At 37.3% G+C, this 12,500-nt stretch overlaps 1 protein-coding gene across 4 annotated transcripts in view; it reads right to left on the bottom strand.

Annotated features, from left to right (window-relative positions):
- The window catches only part of slc12a5a (solute carrier family 12 member 5a), a 173,265-nt gene that overhangs the window by 49,952 nt on the left and 110,813 nt on the right, over positions 1–12,500 (bottom strand). For all 4 annotated transcript variants that reach the window (XM_039693352.2, XM_089134504.1, XM_039693353.2 and 1 more), the window contains exons 2-3: positions 10,941–11,035; positions 9,252–9,383 (exon numbers count right to left, since the gene is read on the bottom strand). In XM_039693352.2, coding sequence (XP_039549286.2) covers positions 9,252–9,383; positions 10,941–11,035 — 227 coding nt within the window. The remainder of the gene's footprint in view (positions 1–9,251; positions 9,384–10,940; positions 11,036–12,500) is intronic.

Genomic DNA, 12,500 nt, shown 5'->3' with positions numbered 1-12,500 from the left:
TCGCAAGTCTAACTTACATTTCACAATGCAAGGACTGTAACTAGAGATATGCGAGTTATAAATATAGTAATCGTTACTTTATTTAGGCAGAAAAAGTTCATTGTGGTTACCAAGCTCATTAATGTTAAAGGACAACTCCGGCGCAAAATGAACCTTTGGTCTAATTGTTACCTAGTCAACCGTTATCTGAGATTTGTTTTCATAATTGCCAAATGTAAATAGTTTTATCTCTAAAAACAGTTTAGCCTATAACGCTAGTATAACGCTAGGATGCATAGAGTAATGACAAATAAAAAACACTTGTTATTACCACTAACAAGGCTCAAAATAGCCCCACACTAACACGACAGCATAATAAGGGTCCCTACATTCAAACCGAAGCATTGAGAACTTTGTCAGTGTCCATACAGTTTAATAAGAAGATATTTTATACACACAGTCAACTTCGCGAATACAGGAAGAAGCCATCTTTGAAAAATAGTCTCTACCAGTCGATCTACGAACGCCGATCCATGTGCACCGGTAAGATGTGAATAAGGTGAGCGCGAACAGTAGTCTACGTGTACATATTAGAAAACAGAAGAAGAAGAAAACGGTTCGTGTTTGTGTTTCTTCCAGAAACAACGCTGAACCGTGTCACAGCTCGTTACCATAAAGTTGAGCTTCTTTCAACTTTCTGATTGACGCTCAAAACGCGACACCGATGAATATCGCCAATAATCCTTGTAGCCAAGAGAAGCCAACTTCCATTGAAAATAAATGACTTCCGGCTACTTTCGAAACTCAAGTCAGTGGCGGTGTGAACGTACAGTAAGAACAAGCTACATGTCATCTAGTTGTTTTTGACAGATTAATACAAAAAGTATTAACCAACAGGACAAAAACAAATCCCTCCCTTGCTCGGATGAATAGGCATCACATGAACACCGACCTTTTTTTTCTTATTAAAACTTTGGGGTCGTGTTCAGTTGTAACACATTTACCCACAGCACTCCACCAGAAACTCCATAAACCTGAAGAAAACCTGCCGTTCCTGCTGCAATTTGAACAGGCAGTCCTCTAGACGGGCACACCTGAGAGCCCCACTGGAATACAAATGAAGCGCTCCTCGCGTCCCGAAGGAAATCAACACAATCCTATGACAGCTCTGGAAGTTTAGACCCACGTAATAGTGCATACAAGAGTCATTTATTCATCAATGCAACATTCTCAGCTTACACACACCGTACTTTTGCAACCACATAGCAATGCCCTGGCAACATGGCAAAATGCTATTTACACTCACCTAAAGGATTATTAGGAACACCTGTTCAATTTCTCATTAATGCAATCATCTAATCAACCAATCACATGGCAGTTGCTTCAATGCATTTAGGGGTCAAGACAATCTCCTGAACTCCAAACTGAATGGGACAGAAAGGAGATTTAAGCAATGGTTGTTGGTGTCTGAGTATTTCACAATCTGCTCAGTTACTGGGATTTTCTCGCACAACCATTTCTAGGGTTTACAAAGAAAAACATCCAGTATGCGGCAGTCCTGTGTGCCAAAATGCCTTGTTGATGCTCGAGGTCAGAGGAGAATGGGCCGACTGATTCAAGCTGATAGAAGAGCAACTTTGACTGAAATAACCACTCGTTACAACCGAGGTATGCAGACAACACACACAACCTTCAACAGCAGAAGACCCCACCGGGTACCACTCATCTCCACTACAAATAGGAAAAAGAGGCGACAATTTGCAAGAGCTCACCAAAATCGGACAGTTGAAGACTGGAAAAATGTGGCCTGGTCTGATGAGTCTCGATTTCTGTTTAGTAGAGTCGTAAACAGAATGAGAACATGGATCCATCATGCCTTGTTACCACTGTGCAGGCTGGTGGTGGTGGTGTAATAGTGTGTTTTCTTGGCACACTTTAGGCCCCTTAGTGCCAATTGGGCATCGTTTAAATGCCACAGCCTACCTGAGCATTGTTTCCGACCATGTCCATCCCTTTCAGCACCTTGTTGAATCAATGCCATGTAGAATTAAGGCAGTTCTGAGGCAGGTGAAAGGGGGTCAAACACAGTATTAGGATGGTTTTCCTAATAATCCTTTAGGTGAGTGTACATATCAACACAATATTTACAAGCCACTCCAAGGAACATTGTGATATTACCGTGGTACTTTTTTGTGTGAGATACTTCTGTATCTGGCAGGCTCAGAGTGTGTCAGTTAGTGAATAGGGCTGCAACATACGATTATTTTGATAATCGATTAATCTAACGATTATTAGAACGATTAATCGACTAATCGTCGATTATTTTGCCAGCTAATCATTAAGTTTGGAAAGATTATTCAGCTTTTTCAATTAGTTAAAACATTGAGTTATACATATTCTTACTATAATATAAAAAAGAAAATCAGTTCAGGTTTTGAAATAGTGAAATAGCCAACTAAACAGGTCATTCTCTTTAAGTTTAACTCAAATCACACACAAATGCTCTCTAAGCATTGTTTAATAAGCCCACTGCTTTTATTATAGATATAAAATTACAATAGTTTTTTTTTTTTTTTTTTTTTACGTGAGAATTGAGATGTTCTCATTCACCTTTTAATTTACAGAATGAAAAAAAAAAGAGAACATTCCCTAACATCTCCTTTTGTAAGTCTTCATGATTATGGAACAAAATACAGGCAAGTAATAAGACTATAATACCTATATAATATAAACTGCCCTGACCCTTAAAGGGTTAGTTCACCCAAAAATGAAAATTCTGTCAGTATTTACTCACCCTCATGTTCTTCCAACCCCGTAAGACCTTCGTTCATCTTCGGAAAACGAATTAAGATATTTAAGATATTAAAATCGCTCCTGCATACAGTCCATAGGCTTCTTGAGGGACTGGCTCTTGCCGTCCCCGAAAAGTCATAAAAGACATCGTTAAAATAGTCCAAGTGACTACAGGGGCTCAATCTTAAGTTTATCAAACGACGAGAACACTTTTGTGCGCAAAAAAACAACAAAAATAACGACTTTATTTCAACTATTCGTTTATTTCTCCCTCTGCGCGAGTCAGGTTACTAGTTTAATAGCGTAAGCTTCTGTTATTGTACGTCACACGCATCACACACACATGACCAGCGTCGACCAATAGTGAGCCTACGTGTGACGTAGCTCTACGCAATCACACTACGTTAACGGACTATAGGCTTATGGAGAAGGAAGTGAATAATTGAAATAAAGTCGTTATTTTTGTTGTTTTTTTTGCGCACAAAAGTGTTCTCGTCGTTTGATAAAGTTAAGATTGAGCCCCTGTAGTCACTTGGACTATTTTAACGATGTCTTCAATTACTTTTCGAGGACAGCAAGAGCCAGTCCCTCAAGAAGCCTATGGACTGTATGCAGGAGCGATTTTAATATCCTAAATATCTTAATTTGTGTTCCGAAGATGAACGAAGGTCTTACGGGGTTGGAACAACATGAGGGTGAGTAAATACTGACAGAATTTTCATTTTTGGGTGAACTAACCCTTTAAGCCCAATCAAGCTTTATTCTATGCAAAATAAATCATCACATTACTCTAATTGTATTATTATTGATGATATTATTACTATTAATAGTATTGCTTGAGATCTAATAAAGAGATATGTTACCACTACTCCAGCTCGAGAACACTCATTTCTCACCGGCTCCTCTTTTGCTGGGATGTTTCCTCTTTAAGTGCTCCCGTGAAAAGCATGTTCTGCCTTGCATGTATTGCACATGACAGCATTGTTGGTTTTAAGTTTTGTAAAACTTTGCCAAACCTTGCTAGTTCGGATTTGTTTTCATTCCGTCATAAATAATTCGCGCTGTTTTCCTGCATTTATAAAGGGCTGCATTACACTCTAGCGCCAAAGCGCCGTAGCGGTCAAATCGCGATATTGCACGCCCTTACATTAGGTCAAGTGAGATCAAACGACTACTCGACAACAAAGATATTTGTTGACAATTTTTTATTTTTATTTTATTTAAATTTTTTATTTTTATTAAAATCAATTTTAATTTTTTAATTTATTTTTTATTTTTTCGACACCATGCGTATCGAACGCCTGAATCCACAGCGGTCACTCTTCGGCCCATAGACTCAGAGCAGAGCAGAGCTGTGCTCAGTTTACTGGAGCAGGTGCGTAATCAAACCTCTATAGTCCCGTGTGTATATATGTGTGTGTGTGTTTGTGATTTCCCACGGGTGGCGAGGGTCTCAGGTAAAGCAGCAGAGAGCAGATGGGACAGGCGTCGGAGGAGAGCCTCAGGTGTCTCAGTCCCAGTGCGTCCGCCACAGACCCCTGTGTGTTCGTCAACACCTGTCCAGATGCAGGACCACATGTGAAATTGCTGGATAACCGATTCCTCTTTAGGAATGACAGACAGCTGATCTACTGAGAGCTTGAAAAGTACCTGATTTTAAAGGGATAGGCCACCAAAAACTGAAAATACTGCATTCATTTACTCACCCTCATGTTGTTTTTAGGTCAGTAATTATATATATAATATATGAAATTCAAATATGGAAATATCCATTTATATAATTTATAGTAGGGATGCACCGATATGAACATTTTGGCCGATACCGATAACCGATAATTCTTTATTTTTGAAAGCCGATAACCGATATATCAGCCGATAAACATAAGTCCAAATTTGTGTGTAATTTGAGAGCCTGATTACAAAAACCAAACCCTCACCGGTAAAAGCCACGTCCCAAACACGTAATTATGATGTTCTTATTATAAGTTTATGTAACCGATATGACAGACTGAACCAAGTGATTCCAATCATAATTTCAAGCAATACAAAAGCATAACGATGAACATCTGAAGGAGATAATACACTATTTATCGGCTTTAACATATCAGACAAATTCTTCTATTGGGCCGATAATGATAACATTAAAAATAAACCGATATCGTCCGATACCAATATGGTGGCCGATATCACTAATTTATTGATATAAAATTATTAATTATATATATTTATAATATGAATGAAAGGTTAAGTCATACATGTTTAAAACAACATTTTATATTGAAAGTAGTTTTTAAAGTTAAGCACTTGAATTTTAAAGTTTTAACTGTTTTGTATTTGAATATATTTTAAAATGTACACTCTAAAAAAATGCTGGGTTGTTTCAACCCAAATTTGGGTCAAATATGGACAAACCCAAATGTTGGGTTAAAAATTTTATTTAAAAAATTACAGTTGAAAGTTGGGTTAAATTTTTAAATTACATTTTTAACCCAACATTTGGGTTTGTCCATATTTGACCCAAATTTGGGTTGAAACAACCCAGGATTTTTTAGAGTGTACATTTTAAAATATATTCAAATGCAAAACTGTTAAAAGTTTTATTTTATTAAAAAAATTACAGTTGAAAGTGAAAGTTGAAGTTGGGTTAAAATTTTAAATGACATTTTTAACCCAACATTTGGTTTTGTCCATATTTGACCCAAATTTGGGTTGAAACAACCCAACATTTTTTAAAATGTACTATATGAATTTCCAGCATCATCACTCCAGTCTTCAGTGTCACATGATCCTTCAGAAATCACTCTAATATGATGATTTGCTGCTCAAGAAACATTTTTGATTGTTATCAATGTTGAAAACAGTTAATATTTTGGCTACAACTGTGTTTAATTTACTTCAGGACTCTATGATAAATGAAGAGAGCTGCTGTAAACATGTTTCTCACGACAGTAATGAGAGTCTTTTGGCATGGGGGAAATGTTTAACTGTCATGAAAATAATGTTTTAATATAATTTTCTCAACATGTGATTCTGAATGTCCCAAACACTGACCAAACTGAGCATAAGTGCGTTCTGCATGCCGACAGAACTGACAAACGAACTGATGACCGCCGTCAGAGAAGAGGAGAGGAGCTTGTAATAGTCTCCTCTCGCTTGGCTGCCCAAACAGTGGCTGACAGCGATAATGTGACTTAGCTCAGACGGGGCGAATTATTAAAAACCACAGCAATGGCAGGAGAAGGAAAAGGGCAGCGAATATCACTGTCAGCCCAACACAGATTACTGTGTGTACGTGAGCATGTTCAGAAATTGCACAAATAACTGCTCTGTGGCCCTGTCCCTTAGAGCTTGACATGAATTAGCATTTTTCCTGCGACTCACTGTGTGTGTGTGTGTGTGTGTGTGTGAGTGTCCATGTAGCGAGCGTTGGCTAGTGGTCTACAGAGAGCATATGGCAACTGTAACGACCACATGTCACCGCCCGCAAGATCTGATACTTCATTGCTCATCTTACATCATCCTTCAGGAGAAAAATAACATTTCCCCTCATGCAATCAGCTTTCATTACTGTCACAAGACTGAAATATCTGCTGCGAATCAATTATCAACACTACACTCTAAAAAAATGCTGGGTTGAAATGGCCTCAATGGCTTCACCTTTAATGTTGTGTTGACTGCTTCACTCTAAACAATGCTGGGTTGTTTTAACCCAAATTTGGGTCAAATATGGACAAACCCAAATATTGGGTTAAAAATGTATTTAAAAAAAGGGAAAGTTGAAGTTGGGTTAAATTCTAAATTACATTTTTAACCCAACATTTGGGTTTGTCCATATTTGACCCAAATTTGGGTTAAAACAACCCAGCATTTTTAGAGTGAAGCAGTCAACACAACATTAAAGGTGAAGCCATTGAGGCCATTTCTACACTCCATATAATGGACTTCAATGGGGTCCAAACGGTTCAAGGTCCAAATGAGAGTTTCAGTGCAGCTTCAAAGGGCTTTAAATGATTCCAGACGATGAATAAGGGTCTTATCAAGCGAAACGAGCGGTCATTTAAAAAAAATAAATAAATAAAGTTGAAGTTTTATAAGCTCAAATGCTCGCCTTGCTCTGTTCTGTGATGCGCGTTTGTGACTCTCCTGTTCGAACTCGTTCATCAAAATGAACTAATCTTTTTTCGTGTCATTTTGGAACGAGTTGACCCGGGAAAAGATTAGTTTTTTGATGAACGAGTTCGAACAGGAGAGTCACAAACGCGCATCACAGAACAGAGCAAGGCGAGCATTTGAGCTTATAAAACTTAATTTTTTTTTAATGAGCAATAGTTTCCCTTGATAAGACCATTATTCATCGTCTGGTGTCGTTTAAAGCCCTTTTTTAAAGTCGTTTAAAACTGTCATTTGGACCTTGAACCGTTTGGTCCCCATTGAAGTCCATTATATGGAGAAAATCCTGGAATGTTTTCATCAAAAACCTTAATTTCTTTTCGACTGAAGAAAGAATAGCAGGTTTCTCTGTGATTATATTTTAAAATATAATATGTGATCAAAGCTGAATTTTCAGCATCATGATCCTTCAGAAATCACTCTAATATGATGATTTGCTGCTCTGTTATGATTATTATCAGCTGAAAACAGTTTCTTTAATATTTTTTTTTCAGGATTCTTTAATGAATCGAAAGTTTGAAAGTTCAAAAGAACAACATATATTTAAAATAGCATCTTTTGTAACATACCATTATAAATATCTTTATAGTCACTTCTGATCAATTTAATGCATCCTTGCTGAATGAAAGTAATTGAAATAACCCCAAACTTTTGAACAGTAGTGTATCTGCCACTTCAGATATCTTCTAACTTCTGCGCCGTTTTTGTGATGTAAAGAAATCTTTAGGCTGAGAGAGACCTGAAACCTGTGGACGTGATTGGTAATAAACGGGTCGAGTGTGTGTGGGTATGTGGGGACATTTGCTGCAGGAGATGAGCGGATTGATTGACCCTCTCAAAATGGAGGCTGATTGGAGAGCAGATGCTTTGCAAGACGAGCTAATTAAGTTGAAGTCGCAGTGTGAAACAAGAGGAAGATTATCGCTCCCCTCGATCGTGTTGAGAGGACAAATCCAATTCCGGCTCATTTCTCTATTTTACTCTCTTTCTCTCTCACTCGCTCTCCTTGTACAGCAGAGGGTTTAATCTTTAAGTTTTTGGTCATTTTGACTGCTGAAGTCAATTCTAATATAGGAGATATTTGTACACTCTAAAAAATGCTGGGTTGTTTTAAGCCAATTTTGGGTCAAATATGGACAAACCCAGCCATTGGGTTCCATTTTTAAATTACATTTTTAACCCAACGTTTGAGTTTGTCCATATTTGACCCAAAATTGGGCTAAAACAACCCAGCATTTTTAAGAGTGTAACACGCTAAATGTCTTGCACACGCTCAGTAGAGACTCTCTGTGCCAGAGGAAAAGAATCACTGAATCAGAGTTGTTATTATTAACAAAAAACTGAAACTATTAAAAAAATATATATTTTTGTGGTATTTGAAATAATAAACATACACCCTAAAAATTGCTGGGTTGTTTTAACCCAACTTTGGGTCAAATATGGACAAACCCAACCATTGGGTTACATTCTTTAATTACATTTTTAACCCAACATTTGGGTTTGTCCATATTTGACCCAAAGTTGGGTTAAAACAACCCAGCATTTTGTGTAATAATACAAAATATAAGCAACTGATAAAAAAAAACTTCAACAAAAATTGGAAAATTGGCAGCCAAATGAAATAAAATAGCTTTTTAATAACTAAAACCAAAAAATGAAATAAAAATACAACTATATATATATATATATATATATACATATATATATATATAAATTACAATCACAAAAGTACAAAAACTTACTAAACTAAAAAATAAAAATAAATCATAATTATTTATATTTAGTACTATAAGAGCATGTAAATACTATAACAGTATATTACAAATACAAAAATAATACTTGCACTGATTCACCTTCGGCGTAATTCGAAACAAAAAATGAACTCCTTTGAATTTGGCAATTGTAAGTATGAAATAAAAATTGCACTCATGCACGTGTTTTATCAACCTATTACACAATCACACGACTCCACATTCACTAGTGCACCAGTTACAGTTACTTTGTTACAGTCCTTTAATACCATACACAAAAAGTTCGAAGCAAATTTGCAAACTGAATCAAGATTGCAATCAAGAAAAGTGAAACCGAATCAAGCGACTGGGAAAGGCCAGCGCCGCGAGGGAGACCGAGGCCAATCTCTAATGAGCTCTAACCAGTCTGGGATCCTGAGGGACTAAGGGAGATCAGGTCACAGGTCAAAACAGAGCTGGCAGCTGTCATTCACACTGCCGATCTCGCTGTTTATAGACGGAAGCCAATTAAGGTTCAACTGAGAGCCAGACAAAAACGTGTTAAGAAAACGTGTGTACCTGGACAGGTTTCTTGCGCGAGCCCTCGTTGTTTTCCGCCTCCTCGTGCTCTTTGCTGCCCTGCGGCAGGTTTGAGTAGTTGGCGAGACTGCTGAGAAGAGACGACACCATGGGGATTGTGTCCATCTCCTCCTGTACAGCAAACACACGCACATACAGAACAAATATTGTGAGCATTAAATAATTCACTCGTGATGAACATTTACATATTACAAAAGAGGACAATTTATGGCCCAGAATTGAATTTTTAAAAGCTAATGAAACTCTCAGTAGAGTTTTATTTACAGTAAGATGCATCATTATAAATGGGGGAACAGTAAAAGTCAGTAGTTGTCATACAGTAAGTTAAATACAGTAAGTCATCCATGCAAACCAAAAATAAATGTGCATATTAATTAGTCAGCTAGCATACATTGGGCTTCACAAACATCTTGAATTCACATGCAAACATTCAGTCTATCACAGAAATATATTTGAGATCACACTGAAATAGCGAATTTGTTTTTTGTGGTCTCTTCTAAAACTCTCCTTTTGCTCAACGTTTAATCTCATTTCCACTGGGAGAAACAAGAAAGGCATACAAGTAAAAATAAAATCTCATTTGAGACTTTTCAAAGACCAGAAGAGCTGACAAGATTTTAGGTTAAAATGCACTTTATAATTCAGCTCATGTAACATTTGAATCACCAAATCACGTAGCCCTCAATAGCGTCATGGGGTCTATACGACCCTAATCAACTTTTGCTTAATAAAAGAAAGGTTTCCTTCATCTCAGTGGAATAATTTTGTGACTTTTCATACATTATCTATAAACTGGGCTTGATTTGGTTGTTTTGAAGGTTTACACTTCTGGTGTTCAGGGTCAGTAGGCTGTAACCCCACATTGAAATGAATGGGAAATGTGAAAAAAAAAAACTAAATATATTTTCTTCATGTGTCAAAAAAAAAAAAAAAAAATCCAGCATAAATCTGACCATTTTTACACAGAAATGAAGGCCTAGTACTAGAACATTTAAATGCAATGTATCATAAAAAAATAATATTTCATATGCAAGCTAATGGTGTAGTTGAGGAATTGTGTGGTGAATGGATACAAAAGTACTTTATATCTCTAAAAACACAGCATTAATGAATAGATGAGAAGTAAACAAAAAAAAACAATTATTTGTATGATTAAAAATGTATTTTAATATCAATTGTTGGGGTCGTATAGACCCCGAAGCCAAAAAGTGTGGTATATAGATACAAAAGTACTTTATATCTCCAAAAACACAGCATTAATGAATAGATGAGAAGTAAACCAAAAAAATTATATATTGTTTGTATGATTAAAAATGTATATTTTTTGTACAATTACTCAATCAATTGTTGGGGTCGTATAGACCCCGAAGCCCAGAAGTGTAAACAGGAGACAAAGACCATTTGAAGGTTAATAGGAGGCCATAGAAAGGCAGTTTAAAATAGTTTTAGATGCAGTATAGCATGTGATGTTGGACTTGCATGCTGTTATCATCCACCTGCAGAGAGCAACGTCCTGGGGGCTTCCTGCCCTTCAAACGTTAATTACGCTTATTAATTACTGTCAGACTCTTTTATTCCATTAATCACTATAGTTTGTGTGCCTGTGCCGCACTGTCTAGCTCTAAATGTGCCGCCGTTGCATGTTTATAAGTTAACGCTCGTGTGTACCTCGAACAGGGCCATGTTCTTGCCGTCATATTGCTGGTTCTTCTCTGGGTCGGTGCTGTTGATGAATGGACTGCTCTCCTTGGGGTTCCCATCTCCTGTTAGCAAAAAACACAAATAAATCATCAGCATGACAGCAGACGGCACGCAACTCCAGAGGGCTTCACGGGTAACCATTCCAGCACTTTACATTTGAGATGCATGAAAGGGAAAACATGTTTAGTGCATATTTTAGGTCATGCATGCCAAAAACAGAGTTCATGAAAATTCTAAGTTAAACAATTTCATCCAAAGCGCCTTTCATTGCACTCAACATATGCAGTTCATGCATTCCATCATGTGTTCTGCACAGGTCATTCTCACCATACAATGCAAAACTAACACATCCAATTTTCCATTTAAGCCCATGACATTAAAGGAGTAGTTCACTTTTAAAAAAACTTTTGCTGATAATTTACTCGCCCCCATGTCATCCAAGATGTCCATGTCTTTCTTTCTTCAGTCGGAAAGAAATTAAGGTTTTTGATGAAAACATTCCAGGATTTTCTCCTTATAATGGACTTCAATGGGGACCAAACGGTTCAAGGTCCAAATGAGAGTTTCAGTGCAGCTTCAAAGGGCTTTAAACGACACCAGAGGATGAATAAGGGTCTTATCAAGAACCTTTCGAGTCATGACTTGAAAAAAGATTTGTTCATTTTGATAAACGAGTTCAAACAGGAGAGTCACGAACGCGCATCATAGAACAGAGCAAGGCGAGCATTTGTGCTTATAAAACTTTTTTAAATGAGCGCTCGTTTCGCTTGATAAGACCCTTATTCATCGTCTGGTGTCGTTTAAAGCCCTTTAAAGCTGCACTGAAACTGTCTTTTGGACCTTGAACCGTTTGGACCCCATTGAAGTCCATTATATGGAGAAAATGCTGGAATGTTTTCATCATAAACCTTAATTTCTTTTCGACTGAAGAAAGAAAGACGTGGACATCTTGGACGACATGGGGGCGAGTAAACTATCAGCAAAAGTTGAACCAATCCTTTAACTGTAATTGTTGAGATCTCTTCTAAAACTCTAGAAAACTTTTCCATTTGCTCACATCGAATGCCTTTGCCACAAGGATGCATGGAAGTAAAATAAAATCTCATTTGAGACTTTTCTTCAGCAAATTGGTAATATTACTGTTTTTATTACAGGTGGGCTGTTGTATCTGTACAGGTAAGATGGTTTCCTACACCAGTGTGTGATCTTGGATCAGAGAGCATCTATTGTTAGGGCCTGGATGGCAGGGTTCGAGTGGTGATTGGGTGTCTAGGGATTTACTTACACCACAGGAGAGGTGTTCTGCACACACACACACACACACACACCGGTCTAAAAATTAGAACCATCCATCGGAAAGATAACATTGGACAAAATTACTTGCATTTGCATCAGGTTAGCATTTTTCTAATGTCATATGCATGGGTTCATGTGTTCTGCACAGGTCATTCTCACCATACAATGCAAAACTGATACATCCAATTTTCCATTTAAGTCCATGACATTAAGTCGCCAGTGATATTTCCC

Source organism: Pimephales promelas, chromosome 8 (genome assembly GCF_988280905.1).
Source record: "Pimephales promelas chromosome 8, fPimPro1.hap1.1, whole genome shotgun sequence".
NCBI classification, from domain to species: Eukaryota; Metazoa; Chordata; class Actinopteri; order Cypriniformes; family Leuciscidae; genus Pimephales; species Pimephales promelas.
Note: the sequence above shows the minus strand (reverse complement) of the source record. Positions and strands in the feature narration are given on the sequence as shown.